We start from the raw sequence: 15,203 nt of genomic DNA on the forward strand, positions 1-15,203 counted from the left end.
ATGTAAATGTGTAAAACGTATAAGAATAATAGAGGAACAACATTGATAAGGGTTCTGTTCACCCCAGGTAGAATAAATCAGGTTTTTTTTCTGGTAGTAGGGAAGTGGAACCATCTCGGCAGGGGTCCTATTTTGGGCACTTTTCTGCTATAACTCAGCCAATTCTGAACCAATTGACACAATTTTTGGAACGCGATGAGATACGTATAGTATTTAGCCGTGTACAAAATTTCAAGTCAATTGGTTTGGAATTGACTAAGTTATAGCGAAGAGTGCCCAAAATACCGGCCGCTGCCCAAGTGGTTCGCTACCCTATATTATAGCAATTTGTTAAACGCAGTTTCAAAAGTGGTGCACTATCACTAAAAAATAAATCACATATCCAATGGAAACTTTCCATTAGATTGACTATATAAATGTTATTGGATTTTTTAATAATTGATTGTTGTCAGATTTCGGGGACCCTACAGAGAAAGATGCACCACAGACAAACAGACGTCTCACTCTACCCACTTCCCATCGTTTCCCTTTTTAACGCTCACATCGTTTTTGCTCCTGTTTGACATTTGCTCACTACCGCCACCTGATTTTCCCATAATTGAATAATACCTCAAACAGTCCTCAACACCAAACCAATAACTCGTTAAGATATTTTATCAATACCTACAAAATACCAAAGTAAGTTATTTTCAATACCAGAATAACAGACCAATACCTTGTCTTGTTATGATATCTGACTTTGGTATGCTGCAGTTATGTGTCAGTTATTCGTTCCCGCTCGGGAAGGCTTGTCCTGTCTCGCTCAGTCCCGCCTACCAGCATGTACTTTGTCTTAGTCGCATTCACCATCAGTCCGACCTTTGCTGCTTCACGTTTCAGACGGATGTACAGTTTTGCCACCGTTCCAAATGTTCTAGCAATAATATCCATGTCATCCGCAAAACAGACAAATTGGCCGGATTTCGTGAAGATCGAACCCCGGCTGTTGAGCCCGGTTCGTCGCATAACACCTTCCAGGGCGATGTTGAATAGTAGGCAGCAAAGTCCATTTCATGATAACTGATAAGTGTCGTTCATTTTTAATTTTGTTGACAGATGCACTTTACCGAAACTCAGCAAAATTGTCAGATTGCCGATTGCTGTGGCAAAATGCTTTGCCGAGGTTCAGTAATTTACATGAATAACCGAAATTCTTTAATTATAGTAAAAATTTCTCGACGAACTGTCATGTTTAACGAAATTTCAGTTAAAATAAGTTTTGCCGATTGCGTTCGTCATTCCTATTTGCCGAGACCAAACGCTCCGTTTTTTTCGAGTATTTTTTCCGTTCTAGTCGAAGTAATATCCGCGAATCGGCATCCTGAAGTCGCATAAGGTTCCCCCGGACCCTCCCGGGCACAATGCGGCCGTGAATACGCCGCACAGATTACTCCGGAGCCAAAGTTACTCCCGAAACAAGCGAGGCCTAGAGGTGGATCAAAACACCAATGAACACAATATGCATCCTCCGCGCGCGAAGAGCCCGTACATGAACGAACTATCCTCGGGGTCGTCGATTGTCGGTACCAATAGAGGTAATAAACTATAGAGGAAGAATGTCGCTGGCGTCGCTGCCGAAACATCTCTTGCCGGCGGAGATAGACCGGGCTATAAGTGTCAAAGCGAAAAAGTATGCAGTTTGACAGATAGATACCCGACATGTTTGCGAGCGAGAACAAAGGGAACAGCAGCGACATTCGTCCTCTATAGTTTATTAACTCTATTTCGGTACCAAATCGTGGTCCTCTTCTCAAGAACTGGTCGGCCAACCTCCCAGTTGTAGCAGCGGTAGCAGCTCCCTGCAGCAAGAAGTAAACATTGCGGTAAGCAATGCATATGAAATATTACCAAACGAAGAGTGTGATGACGATCACGAAGAAATGCCGATGCTAACTCCCGTCGTGACTGCAACAGCTCCACCAGCTAAAGTGAAAAATGTTCGCCTTCCCCCTATTACGGTAGTGAACCTAACCACCAAACACCTGCGGGATGTGATGTCTAAAAATGATATTGCGCAAACCGAATATCATATGAAGGCGACCAAGGCGGGTGTTAAGCTGCTGTGTATGGGAGAGAAAAGCTTTCGTAGTGCAATGAGTGCTCTGAAAACATCGAACATCCAGTTCCACACCTTCACCCCAGCTGCCGAAAAACCAGTGAAAATAGTTCTTTCGGGATTATCGGTTTATGACATCTCCGAGCTTGAGGTAGAGCTTGCTTCTGTTGGCGTCGTACCAACAGAAATTAAACTGTTTTCCAAGAAGGTTGTTGGCCTGGAGGAAAGTGCACTGTACCTACTGCACTTTATTAAGGGATCTGCGAAGCTCTCGGAATTGCAGAAAGTGAAGGCACTCTTCAACACCATAGTGCAATGGCGCTACTTTGAACGGAAATCGACAGATGCTGTCCAGTGTCACCGTTGCCAACAATTCGGACATGGAATGCGGAACTGTAACCTTGTTCCTCTGTGTGTAAAGTGTGGCGAAAAACATTTTTCTGCCGAGTGTAAACTCCCCAAGAAGGCGGACCTGGAGCACAGTGATAGGAACGAAACTCGTGGATCCATCAAATGTGCAAATTGCAGTGGCCAGCATACTGCAAATTTTCGTGGGTGTCCCACCCGCAAAAACTATCTCGAGAGGTTGGCGAAAATGAGAGCTGAGCGGCGGAATCCAGCCCCTCCACCTCCACCCCCGCGCTCTTCCCAAGGCCGTCCAAGTGGCCCAACAAATTCGTACGCTGAAGTGCTGAAAATCCAAGGAACCAATAAAGATCTTTTCACGATGTCCGAATTTCTTGCTCTGGCGAGAGAAATGTTTGACCGGCTGGCGAAATGTCAAACAAAACAGCAGCAACTTTTAGCTCTTTTCGAGCTTACGACCAAGTATGTTTACGATGCCTAATCTAAACTACTTGCGTCTGGCTAACTGGAACGGTCGTTCCGTTCACGGTAAGAAAATGGAACTTTTCGACTTCTTGGAGAGACACAACGTGGACGTGGGAATCGTTACCGAAACCTGGTTGCAGCAAAAGCATGCTTTTTTTCATCCGAGATTTTCGTGTATCCGTTTCGACCGCAATTCCAACGACGCAGAAAGAGGAGGAGGCGTGATGATTGTGATCCGTAAAGGCATTAGGTTTATCGAGCTCAACATTTCGACGAAGGTCATCGAAAGTGTGGCAATTTCGATCACAACGTCAAACGGAAATCTACTAGTGATCGCCGCCTACTTTCCGGGTGCGAGGAGACGTTCTGTTTGGACTCAATTCCGTCGAGACATCGTCGAGCTCACAAGACGAGCTGACCCATTCTTCATAGCCGGAGACCTGAATGCACGGCATCGCCACTGGAACTGTTCTAAGGCTAACAAAGCAGGCACGTTGCTGTATCAAGAGGCAGCTAGCCGCAATTTCTTCGTCCACTTCCCAGATTCCTTCACGTTCCTACCGTCAGGTCGTGGCCGCCCATCCACTCTAGACCTAACCCTCTCAAACAACTTGCTGGACATGACCAAACCGGTCACGCTCAACGAACTGTCATCAGACCATCTGCCAGTAATGTTCGACGTCAGTCTCTCTGCCCCAATCGCAAACATAATACCAAAGGTCCGGTGCTATTCGCGGGCAGACTGGCCTCGCTTCCAACGTGTAGTAAATTCCAAATTAGACCTGTTGGATCCGGCTGTCACAACCCTCGACAACGAAGCTGAAGTTGATGCTGCAATAGAACTCCTGACAACGATTGTAATGGAAGCTGAAGCTGTCTCGGTCCCCGAAGTTCGGAAACGAACCTATCAAGTTGCTGAAATCCCGGAGAGTACTCGAAGATTGATCGCGCTGCGGAACAAACGCCGCCGGCAATGGTACAGAAGAAGAGATCCAATCTACCGTGATATAGTACTATCGCTGAACCGCAGGATCCGAGAAGAATGCGACGAAGCAAATTTCAGCAGATTTAAGGAAACGCTTCGAACATTAAACGGCGATCGCGAAACATTGTGGAAGATCACTAAGGCGTTGCGAAAATCGTCAAAGTGTAGCCCCCCGTTGCGTCACGATGACAAAATGATCGCTTCTCCTCTAGAAAAGGCTCAACTACTGGCAAGAAGCTTTGCTCGTGCACATATGAACCAGATGCCAGACGATCCAGACACTGCTGCAGCGGTGAACGAGTCGATTGTCCTCATCGATCAGACGCATCTAACTGGAGATCACCCGTGGCTGATTCGTCCAAAGGAAGTAATTATGTACATTAGAAGGCTCAAATCCAAAAAGTCTCCTGGAGGAGATAAAATACGGAACTGTGTGATCAAAAAACTTCCGAGAAAGGCCCACATTTTTCTCGCCAAAATCTTCTCTGCCTGCATTCGTTTAGGATACTTCCCGAGCAGCTGGAAGCACGCCGTGGTCATCGCCATCCCGAAACCGAATAAGGACTCCTCGATTCCGTCGAACTATAGGCCAATCAGTTTGCTGTCCTCGTTCAGTAAGCTACTGGAGCGTGTGATCCTAAATCGTGTTGAACAACATTTGGAAGGTACACGGATTGTTCCCGATGAGCAGTTCGGGTTCAAAAGAGGCCATTCCACCAATCACCAACTGGCTCGGCTAGTCAGGGACGTAAAAACCAGCTTCACACGAGGTAAGTCCTCTGGGATGGTACTTCTAGATGTCGAGAAGGCATACGATTCTGTTTGGCAGGAGGCAATTCTGCACAAGATGCTACTTGGAAATTTTCCAATGTACATATTGAAGATTATCCGCTCCTTTTTGTTAAACCGCTCCTACCAAGTGTCTGTCAATGGGCACTCATCTGATCGCCACGAAGTACCCTACGGTGTCCCACAAGGTGCTGTGCTGAGCCCCACGCTCTACAACATCTTCACCGCTGACCTGGTGATGCTAGATGATGTCCAGTACTATCTCTTCGCTGACGATACTGGCTTTATTGCATCAGACTCTGATCCGGTTATTGTGGTAACCAAGCTACAAGCGGCCCAAAACGCCATCGAGAGGTACCAAAGAAAATGGAAGATAAAGGCTAATGCGGACAAATCCCAGGCGATTTTCTTCACTCGGAAACGAAGTCCACAAAAACTACCGCAAAGTGAGATCTCTGTTTGGGGACGCCAACTACCATGGTCGGACGACGTAGGATATCTGGGCTTAACCTTGGACCGGAAGTTAACATTTGCTGTCCACATTAAAAACACTTTAAGTAAGCGCGACAAGCTTACGAGAATGCTGTATCCGCTGATCAATCGACGGTCGCACTTGGACACAAATTCGAAACTTTTGCTGTACAAGACCGTATTCAAACCAGTGATGACATACGGTTTTCCTGCGTGGTTTCACTGTGCAGCTATCCACAGGAAAAAGCTTCAGGTGAAGCAAAATCGGATTCTGAAAATGATAATGAATTTAGATCCATTCCACCCCACTGAAGATGTCCATTTCACTGCTAGGATGGAGCAAATCAACGAGTGGTTCCAACGTGTGCTTCCAAAGTTTTGGATGGGATGCGCCACATCAGCAAATCCGCTGCTGCAACGTTTACCGCAGAGACTGTGATATTAGGTTTAAGTTAACTTTTCCTCTAACTATCTCAACAACCCTTTATGCTATTTCAAAGGTTTTTTTGCGCTTTTTCCTTTATCTTTAAATTAACTGAATGAACTAGTTCTCTAATTTGTATAGATTGCCTTACTAGAATTATATAGCTGTTGAAAGGAAAGCCATATCTCAGCTTATGGAAACAAATTGTACGCTAAACAGAATTAATATTGAATAAATAAAAATGAAATGAAAATGGATCAGAAATGAAAAAAAAGTTATTTATTTTTTATTACAAGACTATCTCATAAATGACTTCAATCAAGCGGAATAAACGCTCAAAATTATAACATAAAATTATGATAATTTTTTAGTAAAAACATCGATTTTCAAGTCGCCTCAGGACCACTCAAATCGTAAAGTTTTTTTTTATATTCCAAATAAATTTATAAAATGTTTACTAGTAGCTCTTGTTTACTCAGTATGGATATGGAGCATATTTGAATGCGGAACAAATCTTATATTTTGACGTTTTTCGTTGAAAAAATGTTAATTACTTAAAAGGTGACCCATCTTGCCCCGCACTTTTTTCACGGCACAAAATCGATCACTTTTTAAAACTGCTTGTTTAACATCATATTTTGTATTTAATGAACTTTTTATCGACTTTTAGCATAGCTAACTAGTGTATTAAAGAGTAGCGGACGAATGCAAACCAATCCGATTTGTATTTACGAAGTTATGGTGATCCATCCTTATGCGACCCATCTTGCCCCGCCCCACCCTAATAAATTATGGAGATACTGCATAAAGTCATTAAAATAGTAATTTAATGGGGACTTTTACCTAAAAAATACCCTTCCTAATGCATCACGTTGAGCACAGCTCGCTTACGTAGTGAACGATTTGGTTAAAAAAATGACCTCAATGCACAAGGAGGGTTCAGCACATGTTTTTATAAGTGCAACATAAAATTTATATTACGAAGAATGTTCGCTTTGTTTTGATATTTTTTTCAGGAAAATGGGCATTTGCGCAATTAATATTTTTCACCACAACGCTTGAAAAAAAAAATGTGTTTATCATAAATTATTTTTATCAAGAAAAAAACACAACATATATTTCAGCACAATACTCAAAGTCAACGAAGAATCTGAGTACAGCATCCGTACGCATTCTACGGGTGTTTTTTCCCTCATCTATAGAGCCTTTTAATCACTGCATCCATTATTTAGGATGTAGGTATTGTGGTATGACCCATATTTAATTTGGTGCTAGTCAAATATCCTGTCACAATAAGCTGTGATGGACAATGGTTGATGTAACACCTGATCCCAACTAGGCACAAGTCGTTTTATAAAGTTTTTTACCCTGTTGGGAATTCCAAGGGCTCTAGAAACCTACGGGTGTTACTTTTTACGCTATCACAAAATAGCAAAAATTTTCATGATTTCGGATAATAATTGAGAACATTGTGAGAATTTAGAGAAAAAAATATAATTTGTTCTGTTCAATGATATAAGCAAAATTGACTTTCCTAAATGATCATTTAAGCCAATAGTACGGATAGTTGAATATTATTGTGGTCTTTTGTGAGTATATGAGATTGCTGTAAAATATGATTATAAACGAGAATCTACAGAAATACTGTATGGCAGTGCGTAATTAGGGCTGTGAGCATATTGATCTCTTGGGATAAATCCGTGAGATGTTGCGGTGTGGCTATTAGCGTTGGAGCGAACACTGTGGCAAGATTTGATTCATTCATCTTATTTATTGCATTGTGAGAAGCAATCCGGTTGAGATGTTCTAGAATGTATTTTAAACAATTGAAATGAGCCAACGGTAGAAGCTTTATGGCCTCCCGTAAGGATCGCACCTGTTCGCCTATGGTCTTGTTCACTGAAACGAGAGATACATTATACAATACAAATTAAACAATTAAGCTACACTGACGTTACCCATAGAGCTCATGAAAGCAGGATACGAATGGAATGTAATTAATGGAACCGGAAGCAGTCGTAGGTAAAGCTTCAAAACGCCAGAAATGACGTTTATATTGCTATACGCTAGCACCGACATGTCAGCCTTTTCTCCATCTTTATCGAGAGCCATTTTTAAAGCATCGATCTCATCGGCAAAGCCAGATATTCGATATATTCCTTCCTGTAGCATACCGTGGCGTTCGACTTCTTCGACGCACTTTTTGACGATGAACGGGATCTTGCATTTGTGGGCGGTGACCAGGGTTGTCAAATCTACACCAAATATTCCTCGTAGCCGCTTCAAATCCGGAACACACTTGGCAGGAACCAGTTCAGAGCACTTGATGTGGGCTACAAAACCGCAATCTGTGGGATAAGTCAACATACACAGTGAAAAATGGTTAGCATAGACGTGAGAATGTTGTGTTTCGCAAACCCATTGGGTAGATGGCGGTAATGAGCAAACGTCAAACAGGAGCAAAAACGATGCGAGCACTATGAGTGAGAGATTTGCGTACTACAAAATATTTGAATAGTCCGTTAAAAAGGGAAACGATGGTAAGTGGGTAGAGTGAGACGTCTGTTTGTCTGTGATATAGCGTTTTGCGCTCCCTTACGAGCGCGTAGTGAATACTTGAAACTTTAAACGCGATTATCTCGGAATTATGTTTTTCCAAAAACGTCGATGCGGTGACTACGATTGCGGAAACAGTTCTCGACCGATTTCAACCAATTTTTTTTAGTGTTCGCTATTCATTGTGCTTTGAGACTGGCCTACTATTACTTCCGAATTACTCACAGATAAAACAAAATGGTGGACTCAATTTCTTAACATATCTACAATATGCAATGATAAAATTTTATATTTGAAAATGATTGTAAATTTATACTAACCTTCACATTTAACTCCTTGCGACGTGAACCCCCAGAGAAAATTAGCACAAAACTCGCACCAGTTCAGTCCCTTGAAGGTATGGGTTTTAAACAAATGGTTTTTCTCGTAGATTTCCGGTAGAACATCATCACTTGGCTGGTCAATAACCATGTTTTCTGTTAAGCTATCCGATTCCGTACCTAAAACGTTTCCAACGGTCGCGTCGTCATTCAGCATCGATAATTTTGAGGATTTTCTCAACTCATTCGAAAGCGCCCTGAGCTTCCGCCGATTCAATGTCATGTATGGACTTTGCTCGTAGCAATTCTTCGTCTGGCACATCATCTGCTGTATAATGGGACCGGCGTGAAGACGCATATAAAAATCCACCAACCCATCTGCCACGAGGTCGTGGATGGTGTCAAACTTTTTGAAATTTTCACTGAGATAATGCCCCTTATCCGGAGTGTAGTAGATTTTGAAATGTTTGGTTTTCTCGCCGAAACGTAGGCTTAAGGTCCAATAGTCCTCTGCTCCGGGGCTCCGTCGAATTAAATAGGATCCATCTGGCTTTTCCGACAAAATGTGTTCGCAGTCTTTATGATTCATAGTTCCGTGGTATTCCAAATTGTAAAAATCCGGACGAGTTACGGGTTGACTCTCACAGCATACTGCCTTAGGTGTGGGTGCTTCGAGCTGAATTTTATACACTATAAAAATATACATATTAAATGTTGGGTAGGATATTTCATATTACCTAGAAGTTCTTATAATTAATGAAGTAAAAAATCGTCCTTAAATTTTCCTAGTATTTGAATCCGTTGCCTAATGTAACTGTTTGTTCAGTCTGTTCAAAAATACTCTGGTTGAAGACGGTTTAGGGTCTTTCAGAGAATCCTAAACCCAATACAGTTAATTTCTTATATATCATCTCTGGCGAAGGTACATGCGTATTCCGTAATATTTGTTTTACTATAGTAATATTTCCATTTTAGAAGATTCTGGGATCGAAAATCAAACCCGTCACTTTCCACATTATTTTGCTGAATATCCATGCATTTTCGCGCTTCGGCTGTATGGGCGCACTGAGTGTACTGCCGTGTGCAGCTTAGTTGTCCCATGTTATGCGAGGTGTGCACTTCAAACGGAATCGCTCAAGTAATTTTCGTTCAGTGCATCATTTTTCCGTGACCGGAATGGTCAAGAAATTTAACACAGCAAGCCCCATTTGATTTGATGTTGCGTTTCAGCTCCGTACTAGGAACCGGAATAAAGCGACGCTTCCTTATTTCTTGAGCGATTCCCACGCAACGAGATAGGCCAAGAAATTTGTTGCGATTTGCGTACTACTCATTAATAGAGATTCTCATAGAACATGGGATATATGGCTGCATATGGCAGTATATGCTTCATACAAATTTTCAAAAATATGTATAAACAAAATTCAACGAGGCAGGAACGGGCTCCGAGATGGCCAAAGTTTGGCGTTTGTGGTTTATGGATGATTGTGTGTGATTATATCGTATTAGTATCAATAAAATGTATACAAGTAATTATAACAGTTCTTAAACAATAATTACAGCAAAATATTCTCACATCTATTAAGCTTACACTTTTTATCAGGGTAAGCAAACATTTGTAGTTATGTATTATTTTTTTTTGTTTAGAGAGACTTTACCGTACTCGGCATTCGTCTCTTAGGGTCTGTGTCAATTAACGAATTAAAATTAATTTTTACTCAAATTTGACAGTTCAACACTTAAACTTGACAGTTCTCCTAAGAAAATAATTATCGAACTGTCAAGTTTAAGTGAAAATTAATTTTAATTCGCCAATTGACACAGACCCTTAGTTATGTATTCAGTATTCAGTATTTATTCAGTTTAACGTTAGCCTATAGTTATAAACTTTTCATTAGTATGATTTTTAAACAGAATGATTTTTTTATATTTTGAATGATTCTCGCATTTTTTTTTCTGTTTTTTCAGGATTAAAGAAAATATAAAATCGATGGAGGATTGCCTGGTTTTCGGTTGAGGATCCACTATCAAGATTCCGGCTTTGCGATGGATAAATTCCGTTTGAGCCTTTAGATTAGTTTTAAAATATTTTATTTTTGTAATGATTTTTGAAAAGAAAAAGAGGTTTTGCGCCCTGGTGGGGCTGGCTCACCGACACTTCCGGTCCGCTTTAGTGCTTTATGCATCATTGTGGCCAGGTGTTGCTCTAGTTTTTCCAACTGTATTGTAAAGCATGTGCGGTGATCCTTGGCATTCTTGTGTAAATTGGGGTAGGTACTCGAAATGTTGATCGATCACCGATTATTGCTGGCAGATGCAGTGGAAAGTTTGTCTTAATACGTATCAATCGTCTCTGACAAACGAGAAAAACTGACTTCACTGATTACCTGTCTCTGAGCCAAATTTGGTATAGAGTCTTCAGTCTCCAATTAATCGCTTCATGTTTGATGGAGGTTTTTAATCCAATGGGTTACATAGCCGCTATCCGAATGAAGAGAGTAATGTTCCGCGTAATGTATCACAAATCGAAAGAGGTACGGTACATTACGTGGAGCGGATATACTAAATTGGGTACCAGACCAAGTCCCTGCTGGGTGGCGCTAAATAGGTGAGCCATAGACAATAGAATCGTCAATGTCGTAGGGCATAGTATGTGACTATTGTCGAAACAACACTATATTTGGTCATTGTCCAACTAAGCGCATAACTATGTTAGGGTCAAGATTAGGATGAAATCATTGGTAAAATATAATAACACTTTTTAGTTTGTGTAGTTAGATATTCGCATGGTTAATTATGTTATGAACAATAATTTTATTGACGAATCCGATTTAAAATAATTGAATAGTTATTTTGTTAAGCCATATTATATTAAAATAATCACTATCATTATCAATGAATGCTATCCGCTTAAGATCTTCGCTACATTGAATTTTGAATTATTGGAGGCTTCACTTATCAACAAATTTACAACAAACACGCTATAACAGTATCTAGAGAATCGTGGAGGGTGAGAAATCTGAACTAGTAGCAGTATTCATATAGATTAACAATTATACTCTACTATTTCCAATCATTGCAACATTATACTAATATGTGCGGGCCGCCCATTTGCGGAGTTGTGCGGCCAATTATTCTCTTTCCATTCCAGAAACGACCGTTTTGAAGCAAGAAGTGTCCCAATGGCCAACACAAACGGGACTTGTCCGAAACACACAAGATAAGTACAACAATTTTATAATCAGGCGCCCAACTCTTTCTACGACTTTGCTAATAGATAATGCAATATGCATACTTCAATATCAATTATTTGTTTGTTTGCGCGTTTATTTATGACACTATTGAAGCATTCGTGTCGCCGCGGAATAGTTTACAATTTATATATTTTTTTTTCAATTTTTCAATTCAGTTTAAAGTATCTAACACTGCTTTTACAATTGTGTATGCAAACTTGTATCTTAAATATGGTCATTATTAATAGTAGTCTGATAATTCAAGTCTAGTGATTTTTTTCCCAAGGAATAGAAAGAGTTGGTGCCATAATCAATACAATACTTGAAACTGGAAACTCCTTATTTCCCCCTATGGGTTATAGGGAGGGGCGGGACATTCGAGCCTACTCATCAGTGGAAAGGACTTGATATGCTAATCGGTTTAGCATAGGGCAGATACAAGTCTACTGGTAGACGTATCGCCCAGCGAAACAACGCAGATTGGCCACGGCCCGGGGGTGCGTTGATTATAACAGAATAACAGAAAAAGAGGTTTTGCGCCCTTTTGAGAATGATTTTAAATGTAAATCGTTCAAGGGGGCTTTTCCCTCTTTCTAAATTTTGAATTAAAATAAACAATAATAATAATAATAATAATAATAACTTTTCATTAGGTCAAGGAAACATATACTTACATTCGGGTTTCCATACTTTATGACTTGGAGATGGGGGTTCCTTAGCCATAGTTTATGCGTATGATGAACCACTGTATAGCACCTATAAATAATTGCATTATTAGTTTTATAACATAGGTATATATATAAACAATTTGCAATGGAAAGATAATACAAACCCTACAGTATCAATCATGACTCAATTATTACCTTGCCAGCAATGTTTTCCTTCCTTGCTGTGATTTCGGGTACAACTTGAAAACCTGTAATCATTTAACTACAATTCATTAATAACTTTGACCATAATAAAGCTAACATATAAAGTTTATTATTACCTTTAAAATACGATTTTACGATACCGATAAAAATAACAAGGAGCTATCACTTTAATAATGTTTACATACAGCTCGATGGCAGAAGCAAAATTGATATGCTGCTTATGGAAAGGGCGTATTGGCAATGTAACGAAGAAGCATATAGATAGAGTAAATATAAAACTGTTCGCGTTCGCGTATACACAAGAGGATTGACAAAATGATCGGGACAGGCAAAATTATCAAATTTGAAATTATTTTTTAGAAGTGCATGAAACAGTCTCAAATTTTTGTCTAACAACTAGTTGTGCATCAATGATCCCAATTTGGGAAAGATCGGACCAGACCAGAGAAAATAGGTAGAGAAGCGAAGAGTGAACAGCCGCCTGAACGGCAACACTTTTCTGTTTTGATTTCATCGCTCGGATGCTGGCAACTGCCGCCACGCAGATTAATCCACCCACCGAAGCCTTGGTCCGAAGGTAATGCCTATCTCGCATAGCGCATTTGAAAACTGTTTATACTGTTGTTTTATTAACTAGTCATTATCAAACTGATGTTCCAAAATTAAAAAATTTTCGTTAATTTAAGGAATCAATGTTGTTTGCACTGTCATCCATGATATTATTGGAAACTTTGGTGAAAATATGTTTGAAATGAGTGCAATACTTATCTTTTTTTTGTATTTGTCTTTACGACAGGCTAAGACCATCGTTGCTCCATCTCGCCTCTGGGTGTGCTTCTGTTGTTTTTCTCTGGTGTGTTCGTTGGATGTGTGGTTGTCCTTTCAAATGCGAATCTCTTCCAAAAAAATAAGTATTTGTTTCATTTCTTCTTCACAGCCTTCTTGTAGGATCACTTCTAGGGGTTTCATGTATTCCAATGCTGGAAACTGAGTTCGACTTTGGTTGTATCTTGGGCACTCGTAGATTATGTGTTTGATGTTTTCAGTTTCTTCACACCATTCACACAGTTCGTCTTCTTCCCAACCCCATTTTGCCTTTCTTTCTTTCGTCAAACAATGTCCACTTCTAATTCTGTTCAAAATTTTCACTTCTTTTGGATTCAGTATAAGCTCCTTGCTCCATATCCGTCTTCCCGGTTTTTCCATCAATTGGAAGTGCCATCTTCCTTTCTCTTTCGACACTTCCTTGTATTTCCGATTCCACTCATCCCACGTATTTTTAGCGCTCAGGATGAGCGCGTCCCCAGCAGTTACTCCTTGGTAGTACGATTGCTCATACTATGTTTTGGCCACTGCCAGCTGATCGGCGACTTCGTTTCCATGGATTCCTATATGGCTCGGTATCCATTGGACCTTTATCGAATTTTCCGTGTTATTCAGGAAATCCTTATATATCTCTCCGATGAGATAGTTGTTGTCCACTGTTCGTCCATTCCGTATCATCTCACATGCACTCATCGAGTCCGTGAATATGACCGCTTTCCTGTATCCTTTTCTTTTGATGAGTTCCAGTGCTTTCAGAATGCCGAATAGTTCGGCGTTCGTGAAATTCGTGTTGATACTCTCCGTGATGTTGTTCGAGTCTGTTTCATCAAATACCGCTATGGCCGTTCCGGTAGCCATTTTTGAGGCATCCGTGAAGATTTTTTTGTGGTGCTTGTACTTTGTTTGGCACGCTTCCTTGAACAGTGCTTGCCACACTTCGGGTGCCGTCCGCTCCTTCTTCAGCCTTTCTCCTAATGTTGTTTCTACTATTCTGTCCATTTCTACCCTTTCGAAGGTGCGCATTCTCATTAAACTTGGAAGCTCCCTGTCCGATGGGTGCACTTGGAAGAGTACATCCAGATGTTTGTCTGCCACCTCGGTTAGGAAAGATTCGTTGCCCATTTCTCTGTCCATGGTTGCACCGACGAACTTCATGAGAGGTGTCCTAAACCAGATCGTCCTTATCAGCTCTTTTTTTGTCAAGCTTTCAATCCGCAGGTTCATCGGAAGCAGCCCCGACTCCGCTAGCATGACGTGCACCAGGGTGCTGCTGAGGTAGTTCATCGCCTTCCGACTACTGCGCCCTTTTTTCTCTGGAATTGGAACCGGAACGACCAATTCATGCAGAGATTATATTGATAAAATCAATTAAAAAAACCATACTTAAGTCATAATTTATACTGAAGACTTGAACTTGAAATATAATAGATTTAATTTTGTCTTTTGTAGAAAAACGCGAATTTCTGATTCTCATAAATTACAGAATCAATCTATCTATATAAAAATGCAGTGGCATACGTGGGAGCGCGCATAACTTGCGAACGGAAGGTCCGATTTTGGTCGTTTTATAGTTTTGTTCTGTTAGTTTTCACCCAAGGAAGGTTTATGAGGCAAAAAACATAGAAAAATGGAGAGTTTTTGATAATTGATCTTCCATACATTTTGATCGGGGACTTGGTCTTGGCTAGAAACTTGAAACGTCAAAAAACGCAGTAGGCAAGACAAAGTTTGCCGGGTACAGCTAGTATATATTTATTTTTCTTAATATCTGTGTAATTTCTCAATTAAATATGATTGTAAAT

At 40.6% G+C, this 15,203-nt stretch overlaps 1 protein-coding gene across 3 annotated transcripts; it reads right to left on the reverse strand.

Annotated features, from left to right (window-relative positions):
- Positions 1-6,138: 6,138 nt before the first annotated feature.
- On the reverse strand, positions 6,139-14,714 carry LOC109416145 (beta-chimaerin). 3 transcript variants are annotated; one of them, XM_062858644.1, is made up of 6 exons: positions 12,693-14,714; positions 12,537-12,620; positions 12,379-12,460; positions 8,472-9,161; positions 7,554-7,943; positions 6,139-7,494 (listed from the first exon to the last, which is right to left on the reverse strand). In XM_062858644.1, the coding sequence occupies exons 3-6, from the start codon at positions 12,425-12,427 to the stop codon at positions 7,229-7,231; spliced, it is 1,395 nt and encodes a 464-aa protein (XP_062714628.1). In that variant the 5' UTR covers positions 12,428-12,460; positions 12,537-12,620; positions 12,693-14,714; the 3' UTR covers positions 6,139-7,228. The 3 variants fall into 3 exon arrangements, with proteins under 3 accessions (XP_062714628.1, XP_062714626.1, XP_062714627.1); XM_062858642.1 differs by having other exon boundaries at positions 12,568-12,620; positions 12,693-14,713; XM_062858643.1 differs by having other exon boundaries at positions 12,568-12,634; positions 12,693-14,713.
- Between the last annotated feature and the right edge of the window lie 489 nt (positions 14,715-15,203).

Source organism: Aedes albopictus, chromosome 3, assembly GCF_035046485.1.
Source record: "Aedes albopictus strain Foshan chromosome 3, AalbF5, whole genome shotgun sequence".
In the NCBI taxonomy this organism is placed as follows: Eukaryota; Metazoa; Arthropoda; class Insecta; order Diptera; family Culicidae; genus Aedes; species Aedes albopictus.

Coding starts and splice junctions, on each gene's coding strand:
- LOC109416145 (XM_062858644.1), bottom strand. CDS start 12,427: ATGGCTAAGGAACCCCCATCTCCAAGTCATAAAGTATGGAAACCCGAA. Junction 9,162..12,378: donor TAAAGTATGGAAACCCGAAT/GTAAGTATATGT, acceptor ATATTTTTATAG/TGTATAAAATTCAGCTCGAA. Junction 7,944..8,471: donor GCAAGGAGTTAAATGTGAAG/GTTAGTATAAAT, acceptor CTTATCCCACAG/ATTGCGGTTTTGTAGCCCAC.